Consider the following 23,681-nt stretch of genomic DNA (forward strand, 5'->3'; position numbering starts at 1 on the left):
CTGGGGGACTTCAACGGCCACGTGGGAAACGACAGTGACACCTGGAGAGGCGTGATCGGGAGGAATGGCCTCCCCGATCTGAATCCGAGTGGTGTTTCGTTATTGGACATCTGTGCTAGTCCCGGATTGTCCATAATGAACACCATGTTCAAATATAAGCATTTCCATCAGTGCAATTGGCACCAGGACACCCTAGGCAGGAATTCGATAATCGACTTTGTTCGGCAGCATGTTTTGGACACGCGGGTGAAGAGAGGGGCTGAGCTGTCCACTGATCATCACCTGGTGGTGAGTTGGATCCGCTGGAGGAGGAGAAAGCCGGACAGACTTGGCAGGCCCAAGCGCATAGTGAGGGTCTGCAGGGAACATCTGGCAGAGCCCTCGGCCAGGGATGTATTCAGCTCCCACCTCCGGGAGAGCTTTAACCAGATTCCGGGGGATGTTGGAGACATAGAGTCCAAATGGACCATGTTCTCCGCATCTATTGTCGATGCTGCTGCCCGTAGCTGCGGCCGTAAGGTCTGCGGTACCTGTTGCAGCAGCAATCCCCGAACCCGGTGGTGGACACTGGCAGTAAGGGACACTGTCAAGCTGAAGAAGTCCTATCGGCTGTGGTTGGCTTGTGGGACTCCTGAGGCGGCTGACGGGTACCGTGAGGCCAAGCGTGCCGCGGCCCAGGCTGTGGCAGAGGCAAAAACCCGGGCCTGGGAGGAGTTTGGTGAGGCCATGGAGAAGGACTACCGGTTGGCCTCGAAGCGATTCTGGCAAACCATCCGGCACCTCAGGAAAGGGTGGATAAGATCTGCCCTGAGTACCTCAAGTCTCTGGATGTTGTAGGGCTGTCATGGTTGACATGCCTCTTCAACATTGCGTGGCGGTCGGGGACAGTGCCTCTGCACTGGCAGACTGGGGTGGTGGTCCCCCTTCATAAGAAGGGTGACCGGAGGGTGTGTTCCAACTACAGAAGGATCACAATCCTCAGCCTCCCTGGTAAGGCCTATGCCAGGGTATTGGAGAGGAAAGTCCGGTTGATAGTTGAACCTCGGCTTCAGGAGGAGCAGTGTGGTTTTCGTCCCAGCCGTGGAACACTGGACCAGCTCTATACCCTCTACGGGGTACTCGAGGGTTCATGTGAGTTTTCCCAACTGGTCCACAAGTGTTTTGTGAACCTGGAGAAGGCATTCGACTGTTTCCCTCGTGGTGCCCTGTGGGGAATGCTCCAGGAGTATGGAATCGGGGGCCGTTTATTAGGGGCCATCCGGTCTCTGTACAAGCGGAGCAGGAATTTGGTCCACATTGCCGGCACTAAGTCGAACCTGTTCCCAGTTCATGTTGGACTCCGGCAGGGCTGCCCTTTGTCACCGACCCTGTTCATAACTTTTATGGACAGGATTTCTAGGCACCGCCAAGGGCCGGAGGGGGTCTGGTTTGGGGAACAGTGGATTTTGTCTCTGCTTTTTGCAGATGACGTGGTCCTGCTGGCCCCCTCTAGCCAAGACCTACAGCATGCACTGGGGCGGTTCGCAGCCGAGTGTGAAGCGGCTGGGATGAAGATCAGCTCCTCCAAGTCAGAGGCCATGGTACTCGACCGGAAAAGGTTGGCCTGTCCTCTTCAGGCTGGAGGGGAGTTCCTGCCTCAAGTGGAGGAGTTCAAGTATCTCGGGGTCTTGTTCACGAGTGAGGGTAGAATGGGGCGGGAGATCGACAGAAGGATCGGTGCGGCTGCTGCAGTAACGGGGGCACTGTGCCGGTCCGTTGTGGTGAAGAGAGACCCGTGGCTCGGGCATCTATATCGGTTGCCTCCTGGACGCCTTCCTCGGGAGGTGTCTCAGGCACGTCCCACCGGGAGGAGGCACAGGGGACGGCCCAGAACATGCTGGAGGGACTATGTCTCTCGGCTGGCCTGGGAACGCCTTGGGCTCCCCCCGGAGGAGCTGGAGGAGGCGTCTGGGGAGAGGGACGTCTGGGCGTCTCTGCTGAGTCTGCTGCCCCCGCGACCTGGTCCTGGATAAAGCGGAAGACAACGACGACGCCACCTTGGGCCCAAAAATAAAACCGCTAAAACCAAATGGAAGGAAATAAGTTGCGAAAAATCTATAAAACACAACTACATAGTAAAAGATTAAAGAAAAGTCCACTTTTCAGTTGATCATGAGAGTTCGACTGGGTCCATTGATTTTAGGAAAATGAAACAACATCCTGCATTGCTGATCAGGAACAGAGAAACATACAAGATGACAGAACTTTAAATCGCATGGATGGATGGACGGACGGACGGATGGATGGGGTCTTAAATTATAAAACAGCTTACAATATAATTAACTGATCCTTAGTTACTACATTATCCCTATGGCTAAATACAGTCTACTGAATATTATTAATATAATAAATTACCTTCTGTGTACATTAAAGATTAGCTTTATGTTGTTGTTTTTCATTATACTTTAGCTTTCATCAAGTTTGCCTCAAGGCAATGACACGAGTTGTCTATACTGCAAAAGAACAGCTGGAAGATGATACCTGCCTCTTAGCAATAGTACATTAGCAGCAGTAGGAATAATTGTGTTTCTGTTTAAATTATGTTATACATTTTTGTTTAAAGTGCCTGCGACATAAAATTTTCACAATTAATCCAATTACATTTATTGAATGGAAGAATTGATAAAATACTTTAAAAACTAAATTCATGCCACTGAAATGAACAATTGTTAAAATATATATTCATAAATTTTACTAAGAAGGCATTTCCAAACTACTCCTTTGCGATTTAGTTGCGCTCTTTGATGACGTCAAAGTGGGAACCCCCGCACGTAAATTGACAGTTGCTATAATGGCAGCAAGAAAGACAGCAGCAAAGAATCTTATAAGTCCTGCGGACGGCCATCTATTTCAACCAGAGTCTATTTTTGTCGGATATCGGAGCACAGCCTGAGTCAATATGCATGAATCATAGTGCACCACCAAGAAACAGAAGCACAACATCCAGATTTTCAATAATTCACTAAAGACGGACTAGATCTTGTTATATTAGTAAATACACACATATATTTATATATACACATGTATATATTAGCAGTTGTTTACATTAGATCAATTAGATCAGTTACTAGGTTAACTAAGCTATTATTAGCTTAAATATGAAATGCAACAAATATAGCTTTGTTGCACTCAGTGTACTCACCCATTGTAGAACAAAACACATGAAAATATCTGGATGCATAAAACGAAAAGGCAGTTTAACTGGCTTAACTTCTGCAGAATGGGTTGTTTTGGACTTGCTACCTTATTTATCACTGGGTTTTATTGCGTGATTCGCGTATGGCTCTTGGAGCTCCTCCGGGCTTTATATTAACTTTATATTTACTGAATAGATTACTATTAACTGAACAGAATATTTACTGAATATATATTATTAACTTTATATTTCCTGAATCTTTGGAGAAACATTTACTTAAATATATAATATGTGTGTGTTATTTTTTGTTTTAATAATAATAATAATAATAATTTCAGATTATTATTAGAAATAATTTTTGATTTTTAATTATTAACAATAACTGCCAATATCTTAATGTACTTTTGTGACAAGGAAGTGTTCTTACCTGCTGAGCCTTGATCTGTTTAACAACAGCAACAACAACTTTTTCTTTGGCGATCTTTTCACATCATCCACTGAACAGCGTGGCTATAGACTCTGCTTCAACATCCTCCGTCTGGAAGATATCCCGACCTCTGACATCTTTTCTCCTGCGAATTCAGAGGTTTCTTGTTCAAAGCAGTTTGCTGGAAAGTCCTCCAATAACAACTGGCTGTGCTTGGTGGGACCAGCCCATCAGTTTCTCGTCAATTTTCCAGCTCTGATCGTCTCTCGCAGCAGGAAAGTAGTGCAGACTAATGGCTGCTGTCGTAGTATTGCTACCACCACCAGCAATGCACCGTTTCACCATATTAATGCTGTTCTACCCGAACTGTTTATCATTGACGCTCACACTTTGAATGACTGGAGACTTCCCCTTTGACGTCATTTCCGGGCAACTTCGGACTTGCAAAATTTAACATTAAAATATGCTTATTTTGTGTCACAATTGTCTTTTATCGCATTTTAATCCTAATATGTCAATTACTGCCCAATTCCTTCAATACATATATGTTTTCTTTCAATTTCTGCATTTGTGGGAAAAGCATGTCACAGTCACTTTACGTTTTATTGTTGTTATTGCCATTAAACTATGAAATCATGGTATTGTCACTCAAGGATATTATACTGTGAGAATTGGCCTATCCCTGCTGGTGAGTAATTAAAGTGGGTCAGAATCCCAATATTGAGGTAGACCCTGTTATACTGATGAAATGTTATTTACTGTACTTTAAAGTTACAGAAGCATACACATGGCATTGATTTGAATGAAGTATTGTGCTGGAACTCTGTATCAGCAGATGTCTTCTTCCTAAATTACCCAGATCAGTATCTGGGACAAAAACCCCTGATTGCAAATACCAACCAAATAGAGTAAGGTTCTGTTGTTATTCTCTTCTAATCATTGAGTACTGGCTTTGGGTTGATTCTATTAAAACAAAAAATATAACATAGTCCAGAACAGTTGCTAAGATTAAGCCTAATTGATGTGCATCTGATAAATGAATGTTCCAAGCAGTGTTTCCCTCACTTGCATATGTTCACCACTGTGCAACTTAAGAAAGAGCTTATACTGTGCACACACACATTATATATGAGTGCATTTTGTGTGTGGGAGATGAAGGACAATTAAACCTTCAAAAATGAATAGGAATAGATTCGTTTTACTCCTAATAGCCAGTAATTGACCGACAAATAAGTAAAACAACTTGGCGTGTTAGGAAACAACAAAACAGCAAAAGAAGTTTTCATTTCAGATTTCTAAGAAGCATTTATGAATACAACACAGCGCTTGTCACAAGGCAGCAACCATTATGGCTTGAAAAAAAAAAAAAAAAGAGAAATTAAACACAAATCAGCCAAGAAACTGCTATCTGTGCATCTCTGATTTTTTTCTTTTGTCATGTAAACAGTGTTAGGCTTTTGGAGTTTTGAATCATCAGCATCACTGCTCTGCACGTCAGCAATAACCACTTCTCATCAGAGGAAGGAACTGAAGTTAACCAACAAAAACCTGCTGTGGTGCTGTGTGTTTTCAGTAGTCAATAAAAACAGGACGCACTTTGGTCAGTGTGGTATCCCCAACATTATTATAGCCAAAGGAAGTTCATTTTCCAAGCACGCCCACTTTCTATGCGCATACAACATTCTCAACCTTTTTCTGCCAGAGATTAAAGGGCTAACTTCGATTCACATCTACCACCCACTTTGAACAGAGAGCAAAGACAGTACAGGTCCCAGGTCACCTATGCTTGTTTAAAATGCACAGCTGATTGAAGCACAATACTGATTTCACAAAAACAAAACTTCTTCAGCAATTTATATTACGTCAATTAAATTTAGCCTGCTGCTCTTCTTCAGATTTTATTTTGTAAATTTGTTTTTTGTTATTATGTCTAGACTTCAGAAAGGATAACCCGCTCTTGGTAATGTAATACTTTCCCCTGCTCTATTTGACCATATATGTTTAATTTTAAAATAAAACTTGACTCGTGAGACACTCCTTGTGTGTGTTTTCTGTCTTGGGACTCAACTTATGTTGCTTTGATGTAACTGAGAAATATTTAAAATACATAAGGACTGTAACAATATAATTGTTAATGGTCTTACAGGTCTGGGATCTGGGGTGAGGGTGTTGCATATCTATAAACTGCAACACCCTGTTGTTTGAAATGTAGTGCAACCATTGCAATATCTGATATTCCAACACTCTTTTAGAGTCCGAAAGGAACTGGACAGTTGTTTCGCTGCAATCCAAGTAGATGCAAAAATAGAACTCTAAAGTTTGCCAGAAGTGAGCAGGGTTCTATAACGCTGTGTCACAGCAGCTAGGCAGATGAAAAAGAGGACAGTAGAAAGACACGTAACACTTTCCTTTATAAATATTTAACAGAAATAAAACCTGCAGTTTATTTGTTCTCCTTTTCTAACACTTTGATCAGGTTGAGAAAATTTATTCAGTTTTGGAGTCTGTCTGAAAATGGGAGAGGACCTGGAACTAGTACAGACACTGGGAAACTTGTGAAATGCAAACAGAATTATTTGGCAAATAATAATTTGCTGCAAGATCCAGCAGAAGTCCTTATTGCAACATACTGTACATGCTTTAGGGATTAGATCTGTTCAGCAACTCACATTAGCTACTTTAACAGAATGTGTTCAACATGTAACATATGGATTATTCCAAGTCACACCCAGAAGTATTAAAATCTTCTTCTAAGTACTGCAAGACTTTAGAAAACAATGGCTTAAATAACACATACAATGGACATTTAATACTTATTTATAGTTTTAAATTCTGCCAGGTCAGTGCATTCTATGTTTTTGTTTCTCAGTTTCAGACATTTTATTGTTGTGCACATAATAGATTTGACCCAACAAGAAGACAAACTAAGGACTTAGAAGCGCCGTTGAGAAAATAAGGCGCGGTAAACGTTTTCTAATGAAAACGGAAAAGTTTAGTTGCGTTTCTACTGTTTGTTTACCCGACAAACATTTTCTCTGAAAATGGAACAATTTCAAAATGGCTTCCATAGTGTAATGGTTTGAAAACGTCCTAGTCTCTGTTTTGTCTCACAGGTTTGATTAGTGCATAAACAGTGGGAAAGATTTGAGTGCTTGTTAACTCCAAAATAGACACAGAGCAGGTGAGAAAAGTAGGCAGGAGTAGCTATTGTTTTGCCTGCTACAGTAAAATGCATGTCAACTTTCTTTGTGTACATCCAAGAGTGATAACACAGCAGATAGCACAACCCAGTATTTGACTGGTGGGTGTTAATAATCTCCCACTTGGGTGGTAGGGGGTGGGTCAGTGCACACAACTCACTGTGTGCCCATCCCGCAGCTGAAAGGACTGAAACAAATAAGATTGAGAGGTGAAACTCAGCCACACCTGTTTCCCATAACCTTTGCGCTCCTCTCCTGGGGAGTTTAACTGCTGACTATGCACATCCAGCAAGTATAACTCTTTAATAGAGACTATAAAGCCACGGTATGTCCCAGTGACCCTCATCTAAGTCACAAAGTGTGATCTCTTCTTGTAGGGAAAGAACATGATTTATGAAAACAGCAGGAAAACAAAAAAAAAAGAGTTAAAATGTACCGCTCTGTTCATTCACAGCAGGTAATTAACCATGGAAATATCTGGAAGCCATTTATATAGCCCAGTTTCCTATGACTCAGTGACTGAAACAGTAAGTTCCTGTCTATCCAAGGTTTTTTTAGTTGACAAAACATAGCATAAATCACAGTGAAAAGTTACTGCTGCAAATATGAGCAATTCAATGTATTTTCATAGCATTATTCCACTTCTCTTTCGATTTTAAATATCTAGTTACTATATATAGTTACTACATATCAATGCATGGAATCAGAACCAGTGATGAGGTTTTTAAAAGCAAATGCTGGCGTGATTCTATATCAGTATTATTAGTGTTTACTTCCTTAATCTCTCTGTTGCCCTGAGCCCATTTATTCAAAAAGCAGATGTATATCTTTAGAAGCCGACTTGTACATATTAAGTATTATTAGGAAAGCTGAAGTTTCCAGAACACAGCAGCCATCTTGTACAGGATCAAATCTACAAATCCTTTTGGTGTGAAAGCTGTGCATTATGTACTGCATTGTGCAAAAGTATTGCAAAGCAATAGAGTTGGGTTATTTACATTTTTATGGAGTTAAAGTTTCCTAAAATACAAAGTTAAGGTAATAGAGTCAGCCTAAACAGGCTTCTGACACTATATCAGATTGCATGTAATTTGGCCATTTTCAGGCATTTTCATTTAATTTTAACCTTACATGTTTAGATGAAAGGCACAGCCCAGTTCTTTTTTCACTTAAGTTAAGCACCAAAGTTGTTAAGGACTGAAACAAAAAACATTAAAAACAATGCAGAATAGAAATGCACCAAAAAAACTTGTTGGCAGTGTTTGACTGGCACTGAGCGGTGGCCGGCCGATTAGAGACTCTAAAATATTTTGATCAGTGTACAAACAATAAGTGCTTCCGGGTCATGCTGACAACACTCATCTGTGTGGGTCCTGTTACTCAAAGAAGAGGGCTCATAGCTATTTTCAGGATCAGTGAGGCCTTTAAAATTAAGTAGGAGAACGCTCAACGATGTAAGAAACTGTCTAAAAGTGCATATGGCAAGACATGTCTGCAGTAGAGGGTGACACGGGAGTGAATTTTCTCTCCTGTCCCGTCCCGTCTTGTCCCATCCCAATCCCAGGCCAGCATAACAAAAAAAATCCTGTCCCGTCCCACCCCTGGTAAATTGACTCCCACTCCCATCCCGCTCCCATTTAGAACGACTCCCACTCCTGTGACTCTACCATTTCTGTTTTCTTCATTTAGTCTTTTGGCAATTTCTTTCTTTGAAGGACCAGTTAGGTCCCTGTTTTTTTAGCTGTAGTAAAGGCCAGTAAAAGTAAAAATAATAATAATTAAGAAATAATAAAACATCAAACAAGGAAACAGAACATGCCTATCTTAGCTGAATAAACAAAATGTACATAGTTGTATTTTACTCATTTATTAAGTGATTGTTTCCTTTGAACAATGACATTACTTTTATATTTCAAGTTGCTGAAAAGAAAGAAAAATGCACCTAGCAAGAGAACTGTACTTGTTGAACAAAATTGCAAAAAGGCATTACCTTCACAATTTAGAAACTGTACCTCAATGGTTCACAGCCCTGGTCCTCAGGGACCCCTTCCCTGCAAGTTTTAGATGTGTGTCTGCTCCAGAACACCTGATTCAAATTCTGACATGATCTTCTATACAGGCATCAAGAATGGAGGGTCAAACTGGACAAAATTAATACAATAAAATCATCATTAAATAAATGTTGTTAATGTCCCATAAGTGAAGTAAATGTAACATGAAAGAAATTTAACATTAAATGTGCCATTAAATTAAAGGTACCATTTATTTATTTAATACATCATTAGAAACAATAAATGTACCATTATATCATGAAATGGATTATTATGCAATTAAATATGCCACTGTATAATTAAGTATAATTTTAAAGACGACATGACGTAATTAGTGGTACACTTAATATTTAATGATGTATTAAATAAATTGTACATTTAATGGTACATTCAATTTTTTTCTATTTCACAACATATTTATTTAATATCTTCCCTTGATTAAGCCTTTCTATACGGAGCCCTCGAGGGGACATGGGGAATTTTTTCTCTTTTGCGTCCCCACGCAATACTTTTTGCATTCTCACGCAATAGTCTTTCAGTTATCTCACAATACTTTGTGGGATAGTTTCCAAACCAGATAACTGCAAAAATGAAACAAACACTACACCCATTTTGAGATTTATTGAGTTTTATTTTGAAATCGGCCTTAAATAAAATGATCTTCAATCAGACTAAAAGACAGTTATTATCCACATGCTGTCAAACTACTGAACTCTGAACAATAATACTGCACAAAACCACATCTGTGACACTTTGTTTGCTTATTACTGCTGCATGATGTGTACTTTTTTTTGTACACCATTAGTGTTTTTGTTTTTATCGTGATTTGAACGGTTCTTCTTATCCTAAGCATTTCATCGCATTGTTTACTGCGTGTTAACCTGCATATGACAAATAAACCATATCAATGACAAATCAGTGCTGTTTGTTTTATGAGCAGTTTGTCATCTGTGCTGCTGTTCCAAAATGTTGAACGCAAAAGTATTGCGTGGGGACGCAAAAAAATTAAAAATAAATTCCCCCATGTCCCCTCGCGGGCTCCGTACCTTTCCCCTCTACAGTGGCAAAGGCTCTTAAACCTTTAGTGCACATGCAGCAATTTTGTTGGTCAGATGAGACTTGACACATGATGGTACTTTTGGTTTGATGAATGAAGAGATGCAGGACTGATTTAATCCAGAATCTGCCTTACAAGTGTCTCTTAATCACTGGTGAACTTGATTACGACTAAATACATTTTAAAAGCAGCATACTGCGTGTTAACAGCGCTACATTCAACTCTCCTGAGGTAATATTTGCGATTTTCCTGTCAGCTCTATGAGTTTAATAGATAAGTTCTTACTTCTGACTTTACGTTGCAAATCCAATTTTACCGCGTCCAGTTCTCCACCTGCGTTTGCTCCCTCCATCCTGAACGCAGGTGGAAAACATCGAGCAGAAGCACTGTTGGCTTGTGGGTCGTGTAGTTCGTTTGACTCGCATTATAGTATAGGCTTCTTGGAAAAAAACTACATAATGGTGGCGTCGATCCAAGTTTTTTTTTCTTAAAGTTTATAACAGTCTCTATTTTACATTTCCAAGGACAATTGATCCTAGTTTATTTTTTTCCTCCTATTGGTTAGCTCCCGCTTCCGTCTGCTCCCGTTCATTTTTTATCCTGTACCGTCCCAATCATGTGATCTTTACTGATGCTGTCTCCCGTCCCGCGGGATTCCCATGGCAACGAGAGGTAACGAGAAGGAAAACAAAGTTTCTGTTCTATCCTTTTGAGCTTTCTTTTCCCCAGATTTGATGGAGGGATACAGTGTATCCATGGAGACGATGTCCCTTCCCGCCACCTCGCCTCACCAGTTTTCAGCTGACACAGATATAATTTAGTCAGATGATATATAATGGTTAATTTTTTATTTCAGTGTTTCATTTCTTACTGAGCAATGTGAGATGTAGGTAAAGATGCATAAAGGGATAGTTTTATTTAACTTTAATGTTATACTGGAGAGCTGGAGAGTATTTCTGAAAATTCATAATTTGTTCATCTTTATTCCTTGATGAAGAAATGTGTTATGCTTGCTTGAGTATAGTTTATTTATAATTACACTAGCATTATAATTTTTAATCCAGGGACAGCCTTTCAGCGGACGAAAACTACACTTTAAATTGTAAAAAATAAATCTCAGTACAAAAGTTAAAATCTAAAAAAACAAAAAAAAGGCTTAAAAGCGCTTGTGTTGTTAGGCATTTGCATACACATTTTAATCTTTTCTGCAAATGAACCTGGACATTAGGAACAATAAATGGCTATTCTCAATTTATTTGTTAGCTAATGTAACTATTTTTGTTTGGTGGTATTAGGCAGGACATGTTACTCTAATGTACTGTTTTGTTTTAGAACCAAGGCTGCAAAATGAAGCCGAGGAGACGAGGGCACAGGAGAGCAGGATAAGGATGGAGCCTAAAGACCTACCTTCAAAGAATCCTTGGATCCAAAGTAACTACGAAACTTCGATCGAACAACTTGGGGTTGCTTTCGACCGGCACTGCAGCCACTAAAGAGGCCTTCGTTGTACAATTTGGCCAGGCCGGCTAAACAGCCGATCCTCCCACAGCTACTGAGTGTAGCTGCAACACTTTGTTCAGCCACATCTCATCGTCTAGAAAACCTTTTCCTTAGCATGGTGAATAATGTTTATTTAATGACATTTGCTTTTGTTTGTGTGAGAAGCTCAGCTATCTAAGTGCTAGCAGACTAGCTGCTCAGCTAATGATGTGTTCTGTGTTGTGTTTTTTAGGTTAAGACAAACTTTATTTACAGAGTGGTTTTTTAAACACAGATCAGCCTTGACGCACCATCAACACTTATGCAATTAGATTATTAGTGTACTAAATAAAGACTGCTACTTAATCACCATTGAGAATTAGGTTGGTTAATTCAGCAAATAATTTTTAAATATTGTTTTATTAAAATAATGTTTTCTCTGATCTTGCATTGTGAATAGTTGTTTGAAGTATTTCAATTATTGTCTAGGTGCCAAGACTAACTAAACCTTATTTCCAGATTCCTCAGGATAATCCTTGATACTCAAACATAAATAACATTGTATGGTAATGTTGAATCACTTTATTGATCATGGCTTTTAACCAACTTTGATTCACTTGTTCATATTGTATATAGACCTTGTTCTTCCTTATTCTTTCATTTTGCTTGGTAGTTTAGTTGGATTGTTGTAGGAAAGTAAAGAGTTTGTTGTTTTAAATATGTTTGACTTTCAGTTGATTTATTTTTGTTAATAAATTTTTGTATTTTAAGATACTGTGTGAACTTATTACATGTGTGCAGAGTTTTGCTGTTCAGAAATGTCAGAGCTTGGCTCACCCCTTTCACTATTGTCCTAATACCATCGCCTTATTGAGCTGGTATTTCCAGGATCGGCACATCATAAGAAAGATCAATCTTGTGAGTGAGTACATTTGTACGTCCCAGGCTGGTGGTACACATGTCAGAATTCTTCCGTAGTTGGCACAACAATGACTGTTTGCCAAAATCATCCAGGTGAGCATTAGTGACTGCTTTCTGAAAAAGTTCTTCATTTGTCCCCAGCATAATCAAATTGGCAGGAGCAATGGCTGAGAAAAAAGCAAACTGCTCTTTCGGCCATGATGCAAGTTCTGGTAAGAAATCATATTGTTGTTTTCTGTTGGACTTGAACCAATAACGTTTCCCAGAAACATCATACTGCAGACCAGAGAGGGAAATGAAATCAAGACCCACGACTACAGGAAACGTGAGGTTTTGAGCAGACAGAATAACACAACGTAAATTAATTAACTGGTTCTGTAATGAAATGGGGATTTCACTCCATCCCAAAGGCTGACGTCCTTCTCCATCTGCTAAATACAAAGGTCCTCTTGTCCAAGGTTTGATTTCTCATTTTTTTCATTCCATACATTCTCATTTATTAGAGTGTAAGAGGAACCTGTATCCAAAATTGCAGCTCCTTTCCAGGAATTTATGCTAATGTGAATTATCAACTGGTTCGGAAGAGGGCTGACTGAAGAAGTGGACGTAGAGCAGCGTTCACTGGAAAATCCAGTGTTGTTGAAAGAGCCAAGTGTCGCTGGGCCTGGAGCTGATGAAATGGGTGCTGTACTGTTAGTTGGTCGCGGAGGGTTTGAAGGGGATCTATTAGTTCCAACCTGTGGACTGGCTGCAGAATGGTTGAGAAGGGCGATTATGATTCTGGGTGTAATTGGGTTGTCTTTGCCTTACTGTGTTGTCAGGATGAGGTCTATGCTTCGCTGGTTTAGGTGGGGTTTTGGCTTGTTTCCGGTGTTCATACTGTTGTTGATTGTCTCGATCTTTCTCCATTTGCTGTCCCAGATGAACAAGTTCATCCACAGTCATTACTCTGCTACTCCTTAGCTGACTGGCCAATGAGGGATCAATATTTTTCAAGATCAACATGACAATATCCTCTTCTTCAATGTGCGGTTTCCATCATCTGCATAAAGACTGGTACATATATATGAAATCTCTGATGCTCTCATTTTCTCCTTGAACTCGGGTCCTCACTCGTTCTGCTAACTCATCTTCATAGTCCTCCGAGAGAAAAGCAGCTTGAAACTGTCTCCGGAAATCAGCCCAGGTATGTACGCAGTGTCAGGCTACATCCCACCAATCTCTAGCTGTGCCGTGCAGTACATTCCGTAATGTAGCCATAAGTTCCTCATCTGTCAATGCATTCAATGATAAATAATTATCACACCGTTCCAGGTATTGCAAAGGATCAGAAGGGTTTCCAAATTTACCATATGTTGGAAACAACAATTTTACAGGATTTTTCCCCAAGCCCCGTGTCCTGTTTATTGTGAAGGTGGTGCCACCTGCTGTCATTTGGGTTCCTGTTAACCAAGGCTGAACAGGAGATTCCATCCAAGGTTTGTTAATATGCGTCATTGGTTCTGACATATCCTTATACATTGTTTGAACGGAGTCATCCGTTGGTGTGGTCTGCTGGGACATCTGAATTGGGTGAAATTTTGGTCACAATTTTTTTTGACACAGATTTGATTGTAGCTTGACAGGATGGAATCTCCCCCCGCAGGCGGGAAACCTCTTCTTGCAGAGTGGAAATACTGTTTGTGACTAGGGTAAGCAGAGATTTGAACACCTTTAACAACTCAGATTGATGGTGTTTCAGTCTCCAACCAAGAGAAGTTTTTGATTGTGAAAGAAAATATTCCAACTGTCCATCCATGCGTTCGTATTGTCCTTGTTCGTGGGCTTGAAGTAATTCTCCCACACTTTTTATTGTTATGTCCTTCATGTTGTTTATTTCCCTTTTAACATCAGCTTTTATATTTTCCATAATTGCACGGTGGTGCAGTTGGTAGCACTGTTGCCTTGCAGCAAGAAGGTCCTGGGTTCAATTCCCGACTGGGGGTCTTTCTGCATGGAGTTTGCATGTTCTCCCTGTGCATGTGTGGGTTCCCACCAGGTACTCTGGCTTCCTCCCACAGTCCAAAGACATGCCTGTTAGGTTAATTGATCACTCTAAATTGCCCTTAGGTGTATGAATGAGTGTGTGCATGGTTGTTTGTGTGTTGCCCTGCGATGGACTGGCGACCTGTCCAGGGTGTACCCTGCCTCTTGCCCATAGACTGCTGGAGATAGGCACCAGCTCCCCCGCGACCCACTATGGAATAAGCGGTAGAAAATGACTGACTGACTGTTTTAAACTCCTTTATTTAGATTTCAGATGCAGCTTGTGTCTTTTTTCGAGTTGGAGGCTGTGGTGCTGCAGTGGATTCCAACAACAAATCCAAGCCAATTAATTCCATGTCCAAAAGAGTATATGTTGTGCAGCGTATGGGGGGCATCACCGTTGGGGGAGAGGAAGTAATTAAAGGGTGCTCGATTTTATCTGCTTCTGTGCTCATCATTTTTTTTTTTTTATCTATTTGTAATTCAACGCGAAAACTTCGCCCCATCTGGGGTGCTAATTTTTTATGTATCAGTTTTTATATGAAAAATAAAAAATGGGGTGCCAGCCAGGTATACCTCCTGACAATATGGATAGCAAAAATTGTTATATTATTGTAACATTTCCTTTAACTGTCACATAAGGATCATACCTAACAATGAAGTTGACCCCTTAAGGGCTTTGAATGACAATAAAGATTGTTTCTTTTGTTTTTTCACACACACAAAAGATAGATAACCACCCCTCAAAAAGAAAAAAAAAACAGTATATTCACATATTCAGTTTTTTATATATTTTTAAAATGTCCATAAGAAAATTAAATGTCTAATGGTCTTGTCTTCTCTTCCACAATCTCGTGGGAAAAGGCTCCCATACATATAATGCTCCTACAGCAAAAAGAGGTCTCGGGAGAGTCTTAGACAAGCAGAGCACCACACCCCCAGGATCCCCAGTACTCAAGACAGCGAGAGTGATGAAGCAGCCCCATCCATCAGATCCAACCTGCGATTGCAGCTTCGCGCATGAAGTAGAACTATTAGTAAAACTATTAGCCGATTAGCACAGGTGAGGGATTACACAGCCTCAACTTTAAGTTCAATAGCTCACCTCGGATTCACAAGCTGGCAGAACTGTGACGGATATTGTTTTACTTTTTTTTTTTCAACGTTCTCCAGGGAACCGCCACTTCAAATGATAGGAGGAAACGGGCATGTCCAGTGGACCAATCAGGTGAGTACACGGCCAAGTTCAGGGCATGACTTTGCGTGAGGGGCCGAGGAAAGCGAGAAGAGAAAAGAGAAAAAAACTAGTGTAACACAGCTCTAAAAACGAGCGGGTTGTCACAACTTTACTGACTGAAATATTACTTAATAAAATATTAAAATTATTAATATTAAATAAAATAATCATAATAATAATCACAACACAGTGATGCTTTTCATATGCAAACTGAAGTACAGAGTGAAAATGTATTTAACAAATTCAACAGACCAGATCATCTGAGAACCAGATTATTTGGCAAATAAATATACATTAATATTGATCTGTCAATGAAGATGCTGATGCCTAAAGACACAGTTTTATGTTATTCCTCTTGTAAATCTGAAGTGCTGAAACATCCCTAGTCAGGTGAGAATAAAAATAAAAGTTAGTAAAAGCAAGTTTCCATCATGAAATCTGACACTTTCTCTGTGGACATATGGAAACACAAGGCACCGGTTATTTAGAAAAAGAATGTGTGAATGGCTGTTCTAGAAAGAGTGACTGCCGATACAGTTTCATGTGTTTGGGTGTTCCTGCACACGTTTTGTGGTGGGGTGTGACCTCTTTTGCAGATAAAAGTAGCGAGAGTTGCACAAAAAGAAAGGAATCACTATCCCAGACAATTTTGCAGGGTTATTTGATTACGTTTAAAGTGCCTTGCAAAAGTATTTAAATCCCTTCTGCTTTTTGGCATTTTGCCAATTTGTAATCACAAACTTTAGTTAATTTTCTTGGGGATTTTATTTGATAAACAAAACCAAAGTAGCAAATAAGGAAAGGTGGAAAGAGCACACTTGATATTCAACATTTTTTTAAGTAAAAATGTGGTGTGCTGTGTGTTTGTTTCCAGCCCCCTTCACTCTGATACTCTGAAATAAATTCCAGTGCCAATAAATAAAATACTGCCAAGTCTGGCAAGGAAAGCATTACTCAGAGAAGCAAGAAGAGGCCCGTGGTAACTCTACAGGAGCTGCAGAGATTCCCAACTCAGGTAAGAGACTGTGTCGGCAGGACAATAATTAGCTATTCACTCACAGATCTGGTCTTTATGGAACAGTGACCATAAGAAATCCACTACTGAAATAAAGCCCTAAATAGAACCCTCTGCAGTTTGCCAGAAGCCTTTTAGGGTACACAGTAAACATGTGGAAAGTGCTCTGGTCAATAAACCAAAACAGAACCTTTTGGCTAACAAGCAATGTATGGAGTAAAACTAACACGGCACATAACCCTGGGCCCACCATCCCCACTGTAAAATATAGTGCTGGCAGCAAGATGGTGTGGGGATGCTTTTCCCTCAGCAAGTATTGGGAAGCTGCTCAGAGTTGACTGGTTGGATATGGATGGAGATAACTTCAGGGCAATGCTAAAAGAAAACCTATTACAGGCTGCAAAATACTTGGGACTAGGGTAGATGTTCACCTTCAAATAGGACACTATCCCTAAATATAATGTCAAAGCAATTTTGGAATGGTTTAGATACAAACATATTCAATGGTCTAATTAACATCCAACCTAAATAAAATTAAGTATCTGTAGCAAGAATTGACGTTAACAAATGCTCTGTGTCCAATCTGACTGAGCGTCAGCTATTATTCATAAAATGGGCAGACATTTTAGTCTCAATATGTTTAAAGTTAGTAGATACATACGTACGTATAGACTTGCAGCTGCGATTGCAGTGAAAGGGAGTTCTACACAGTTGGCGGGGCGGAATAGGATTCCAGATTTGTATTCATAAAAAAAACTGAAAGCAAATTTTTAATGCTTCCCATTCCACAATTGATCTACCACATAAAAACCCAATAAAATACAGTGAAGTCTATAGCTTTAACACAGTCAAGTGGAGCAACATGTCAATACTGTTGTTGCTGGCATTCAGTTATATACGAATAAAGAGAAGTGTTGCTCTGCCTGAGATTAGTTCTCACTAGTATGAATAAATCACCTGTTATTTTCTCTTTTCTTTTTTTGATTTTACAATACCTCAAGCAATGTATGTAGAATCTGTTTCAGCATGCAGCTGATCACTCACATGGAATAGCCCCTATGTAAAGACTGAGGTATGACGAATGTTTTCCTTATACCTAAACCATATGAAATTAGAACTTTCAAGTTGATAGTGGACTTACAATATGTCTAGCGATGTGGCATACTGCATGTGCACATGTGGAAAAATTCATGCAAATAATACGTCCATTTACTGATGGATAGCCACCAGTTTTAAAAGTGATCATCAGCCTCCCAAAATTTATACTCAACCATACATAACTGTTCATACAAGAAAACGTAAAAAAGCAGCATCATTGAAGCCGAAGCTGGCTTAATGTATCAAAGATACCAAATATGTGAGGGGACATAATCTTGTTCAAGAACTGCTGATATAGTAAGCTCAACTTGGAGTTTCTATGTCCAATTTCATTAATGGACCACCAGGGAGTTCACAACCTCTGACAGTCAGTCACATCTGTTGTGGAAAAGGAAGCAAAAGGTGGAGTCAACAGAAGCTGGTCACCACAGCCTGCTCTCTGAACCCCACACAAAAATCTAAATGTCCCACAACAAAGCACCACACTCATCTGCTCCTGGCAGACAAAAACCCTGCCTGCGTTTAAAGTGATTAAGAGCTTTCAATCAGCCACTTTGCAACCAAGATTTAGGATCAAATTAGAAGGATCAGATGGGTGTGACAGCTGTGTGCTCAAATTTTCTTTAAAATCCTTTTCTGTGAATAATTCTAACACTGAACAATCAGCGCAGAGGAACAATAATGGTCATCAAAAAGTGGTTTATGCAGATAATTTTCTTCAGTGAACTAACGTTTAAAACGTACATCATTCAAAGCAGACATAAAGCACAAATGACATCCTAACATTAACATTACAATAGTCAGGCAGACAAGAAGGGGCCGGCAAGTGACTACATATCAGTATTAAGTTATTGGACAATCATGCCTAAGGTCCTGACCTTACGTGGCCTGTGACATGTGGTGATGAAGCCATTAACCTCTCCAAGGATCATATCGGCTCTGTCAGTAATTCATCTTTTTTTAAATCTATTTCTGACTCTGTCATTTCGGTGGCTCCATTACTGCATTATTTATTTATATTGTGAATCATGTGGCCCCTGGAAAAGAAACCACACGACGTTGCTCTTCAATTTCAGACCTCACAGTCTGTAGCCACGCCTTGGATGAATCCCCTCCTCATAGCTCTGTCTCCTCCAAGGAAACCTGACAGCAACACTTTCTGCTTCCAACTCCCTTGCAAACTTCTATTTCCAACAAACAAACATATCTTCTAGTTTTCTCAAAACAGACTACCAAAGCTGCTTTTTTAGCCTAGTTTGTCTTCTGTGTTGATAATAAGCTAACTTGACTGTCAAGGTGAATATTCAGACGGTATATCTGCAGCCACAAAGCACCAAGCAAGTAGCATATCTGGATGCTAATCAGCTGAGATTGCAACAGTGTGTTGTTTATCAGTTCTCCATGCTGATTTATGAACCAGTGTTTTGTGGGTTCAGACAGTAAAAGAATGGTATGAAGAAGATCCTGCAAAAAAAAAACATGTGTCTTGAGTATATATGTGTGTAAGCTAAATAAAATGTGTCAGTTAGTAGAAGAAAAAGTAATTATATGAGCAGCTTTGACTAATGTCAGAAAATTTCCTCAGTTAGGGCTTCTCAGATGAACACAATTTTAACTCATCTCTAATTACAAGGTAAATATTGCTGATTTCCGGCAAGAGAACATGTTGGGCTCTGAGAAACCAAAAGTAATGCTTCACCAAGCATAGTGATTTAGAGCTGATCATTTTTTTTATCCACTGTTTGTAATTATTGCTATGCGTTCTACTGAAGGGTTAGGGTTGGGGTTATGTCTTTAACAGTGTCTGTTTTCTAAAACAATGTGACTTGAGAAGCTATGGCTGTCATTAAGCTCTTAGTTATTAATACTGTCTCAGTGTTTCTCTCTTTAAATAGGGTTCTCTTCTAGTAAACACTGCAAACAGAGCTATTGCTGCCATTACTTTTTTTATTTAACATAGAAAATACTCTTGCACCAGTGCTTCCTTGTTTTTCTCTGTCCCCTTTCTATTCTTTCAACCCCCATTTGTTCACAGAAGCTCATACTGAACCTGGCTCTGCTGGAGGTTTCTTCCTGTTTCTGTTTCCTCTCTACTGTTGACACTACTTCTTCAGGAAGAGTCACTGCAACGAAGTCAATGTCTCGACTCAACTGGCTGTAGGAAAAGACTAGTATGAGATTCTCCTGGTACAATACTATTGAGTAAAATCATTTTTTCAAAATATCATGTGTCTTACTTTTTACTATTTAAAGAATATTTAAAATAACGGCATTTCAATTGGGCCTGTTTGGAAAGTGCTTTGAGATAGCTGTTGTTTTTTGTGTTATATAATTAAATTAAAACCAATTAATTAGCAAACAATAATAAGGGTGGCCATGCAGGAAAACTTTATTTTCTATTTCAGAGGTTTGCTGACATGTACAAATCTCTGACAAGCTTTTTCTGCCCTTTAATTCATTTATTAATCAAATGGCGCATTCTAGGGTAGTATTTATTTAGCAGTCGCCTGTGTTTGGCCCCTGTTCTGCCGTTGCGGACCTGCTATGTCCTGTAATCCCAGCTCAAGGGTGGGATACAGCAGAGCTCTCCAGCTGCTCTGCCTGGGACACTAAGGGATGGGAAGGTGCTCTGGCTGGCATGCAGCCCAAGTTCAGGTCAATACTTCCAGAGACTTTGCGACTGCAGAGGCTGCCTTAAAATAAGTCAGTGCTGCATCCCCTCCTTTTCTGTATCACATAACGTCTCTTTATCCCCCATCTGCAGCCAACAGTCTGGCAAACTTTTCACATCAGGAGCTCCCTCGTCGCTTACCATAAGTGACGCCCAGATTATTCCATGTCGTTTCTATTTTTGTCCAACCGCAAATCAGTGCTGCTACTCCTCCATGGGTTCTGAAGCCATCTGTGTAGGAGAAATCCCAGCCGGTATTTCCCTCACATTTCCCGCATGATGTTAGCTACAAGTATCTTTGCTGCAAAGTGTGCGCATAGCCTGCCCTGTTAATCCAGAGCGACGCACAAAGTTGTCACTTAAACTCATTTAGATCAACCATTTGCTTTAGTTAGCTCGTATTTGGCATGCAGCAGCTCCGGGTTAACAACGTTTTACAGAGATGTTAACAGAGTTGCACTGAAATAGAACAAGAAGCAAGATGTAGCTAACAGTCAACGGATGCCTGCAGTGACTTTCCTTCGCTCTTAAACAATGACCGTCCACAGACAACGACTTGTACAATTTTATAACTAACTTACTTACAACTATCAGGAGCCTGATAGAGTCGAGTTTAGTATGAAAATGTTTAGGCAGTGCTGGTCAACTAAGCTGTACCAATCACTAATAGAAATGGACAGGGACCAGCGCCACAGCAACTTCTCCCCGTTACCACAAAAAGTAGCCAGAGCGAAAACAAGCAGAGAAACCGTTAACTCACCGACGGCTCCAAACAGGACGAAAAAGGACGTTAAAAGTCGCATTCCGTTATTAGGTACAGTCCCCCGGTTCTGCCCTCGGATTGTGGGTCTAGTCTCCATGGTTTCTCTGCGTGTCTGTGGGCTTCGGCACTTTCAGATACCTCCTCCTTTCTTCTCGCTCGTGCCTTCTCTCTCTCTCGGCTCGCGCTCCTGTGGAAATGCTCTCCATAGCAACGGAGCCGCGTGGGCTGTACCACCTCAAAAGGACAACAGACAGATCCAAAACGTAGCTCTGCACACGTACAGGTCCTTCTCAAAATATTAGCATATTGTGATAAAGTTAATTATTTTCCATAATGTCATGATGAAAATTTAACATTCATATATTTTAGATTCATTGCACACTAACTGAAATATTTCAGGTCTTTTATTGTCTTAATACGGATGATTTTGGCATACAGCTCATGAAAACCCAAAATTCCTATCTCACAAAATTAGCATATTTCATCTGACCAATAAAAGAAAAGTGTTTTTAATACAAAAAACGTCAACCTTCAAATAATCATGTACAGTTATGCACTCAATACTTGGTCAGGAATCCTTTGGCAGAAATGACTGCTTCAATGCGGCGTGGCATGGAGGCAATCAGCCTGTGGCACTGCTGAGGTCTTATGGAGGCCCAGGATGCTTCGATAGCGGCCTTTAGCTCATCCAGAGTGTTGGGTCTTGAGTCTCTCAACGTTCTCTTCACAATATCCCACAGATTCTCTATGGGGTTCAGGTCAGGAGAGTTGGCAGGCCAATTGAGCACAGTGATACCATGGTCAGTAAACCATTTACCAGTGGTTTTGGCACTGTGAGCAGGTGCCAGGTCATGCTGAAAAATGAAATCTTCATCTCCATAAAGCTTTTCAGCAGATGGAAGCATGAAGTGCTCCAAAATCTCCTGATAGCTAGCTGCATTGACCCTGCCCTTGATAAAACACAGTGGACCAACACCAGCAGCTGACACGGCACCCCAGACCATCACTGACTGTGGGTACTTGACACTGGACTTCTGGCATTTTGGCATTTCCTTCTCCCCAGTCTTCCTCCAGACTCTGGCAGCTTGATTTCCGAATGACATGCAGAATTTGCTTTCATCCGAAAAAAGTACTTTGGACCACTGAGCAACAGTCCAGTGCTGCTTCTCTGTAGCCCAGGTCAGGCGCTTCTGCCACTGTTTCTGGTTCAAAAGTGGCTTGACCTGGGGAATGCGGCACCTGTAGCCCATTTCCTGCACAGTGGCTCTGGATGTTTCTACTCCAGACTCAGTCCACTGCTTCCGCAGGTCCCCCAAGGTCTGGAATTGGCCCTTCTCCACAATCTTCCTCAGGGTCCGGTCACCTCTTCTCGTTGTGCAGCGTTTTCTGCCACACTTTTTCCTTCCTACAGACTTCCCACTGAGGTGCCTTGATACAGCACTCTGGGAACAGCTTATTCATTCAGAAATTTCTTTCTGTGTCTTACCCTCTTGCTTGAGGGTGTCAATAGTGGCCTTCTGGACAGCAGTCAGGTCGGCAGTCTTACCCATGATTGGGGTTTTGAGTGATGAACCAGGCTGGGAGTTTTAAAGGCCTCAGGAATCTTTTGCAGGTGTTTAGAGTTAACTCGTTGATTCAGATGATTAGGTTCATAGCTCGTTTAGAGACCCTTTTAATGATATGCTAATTTTGTAAGATAGGAATTTTGGGTTTTCATGAGCTGTATGCCAAAATCATCCGTATTAAGACAATAAAAGACTTGAAATATTTCAGTTAGTGTGCAATGAATCTAAAATACATGAATGTTAAATTTTCATCATGACATTATGGAAAATAATTAACTTTATCACAATATGCTAATATTTTGAGAAGGACCTGTATATACCACAAAAAATTACAAATATGGCGAAGTATAGGATATTATTATTATTATCATTATTGTTGTTGTTGTTGTTGCTGTTGTTAAAACGAGATAGATACCTTCGAACGCTCAATAATAAAATTAAATGATTAACGAGGTTTTAAAAGGCTGCATTATGTACATTTACCTTTCATTCTTGCTTTATGATTTTACTGAAAAATCTGAAATTGAGTTAAATTTAAATTTTTTTTGTCTTTCTTAGCACTAATGATACTGTCCTATAAAATACGTTACTGTGTTTATTTTATTTTAGATCAACAGGAAAATGTAAATGAGTTTTGCTAATTCTATGTGGTGTGCTGCACAAATTTACTTACCTTCAATATAAGATCCAAAAATGTGATAAGGTCCCAAAATGTCATATTTTTATCCCAATGAGAAAGGGAAACACACAAAAAAATGTCTCCTCAATCTGCATTCCATTTGAAGATCTTGTCAGTCTAACTCAAAACGATAAACATCACAACTCTTCAGAACAGTACCATCTCATACTACATTCAAGAAAGTTATTTTTAATGGTAGTCTTTCAATATCAAACTGGTAAGATGTGTACCCAATAATATTATAAAGATTCAAACGGCCTCAAAGTTGTGCACAGGGGTTGACATTATCCTGAAACAAGTTATTCTGTTTGATGAGTT

At 40.1% G+C, this 23,681-nt stretch overlaps 1 protein-coding gene across 1 annotated transcript in view; it reads right to left on the reverse strand.

Annotated features, from left to right (window-relative positions):
* Window positions 1–21,160, reverse strand: part of nectin3a (nectin cell adhesion molecule 3a) — a gene marked incomplete at its 5' end in the record, with an annotated part of 64,644 nt that extends 43,484 nt beyond the window's left edge. The window contains 2 exons of the mRNA XM_047392748.1: window positions 19,736–19,840; window positions 21,117–21,160. Coding sequence (XP_047248704.1) covers window positions 19,736–19,840; window positions 21,117–21,160 — 149 coding nt within the window. The remainder of the gene's footprint in view (window positions 1–19,735; window positions 19,841–21,116) is intronic.
* Between the last annotated feature and the right edge of the window lie 2,521 nt (window positions 21,161–23,681).

The sequence above is a fragment of the Girardinichthys multiradiatus genome, chromosome 18, assembly GCF_021462225.1.
Source record: "Girardinichthys multiradiatus isolate DD_20200921_A chromosome 18, DD_fGirMul_XY1, whole genome shotgun sequence".
NCBI classification, from domain to species: Eukaryota; Metazoa; Chordata; class Actinopteri; order Cyprinodontiformes; family Goodeidae; genus Girardinichthys; species Girardinichthys multiradiatus.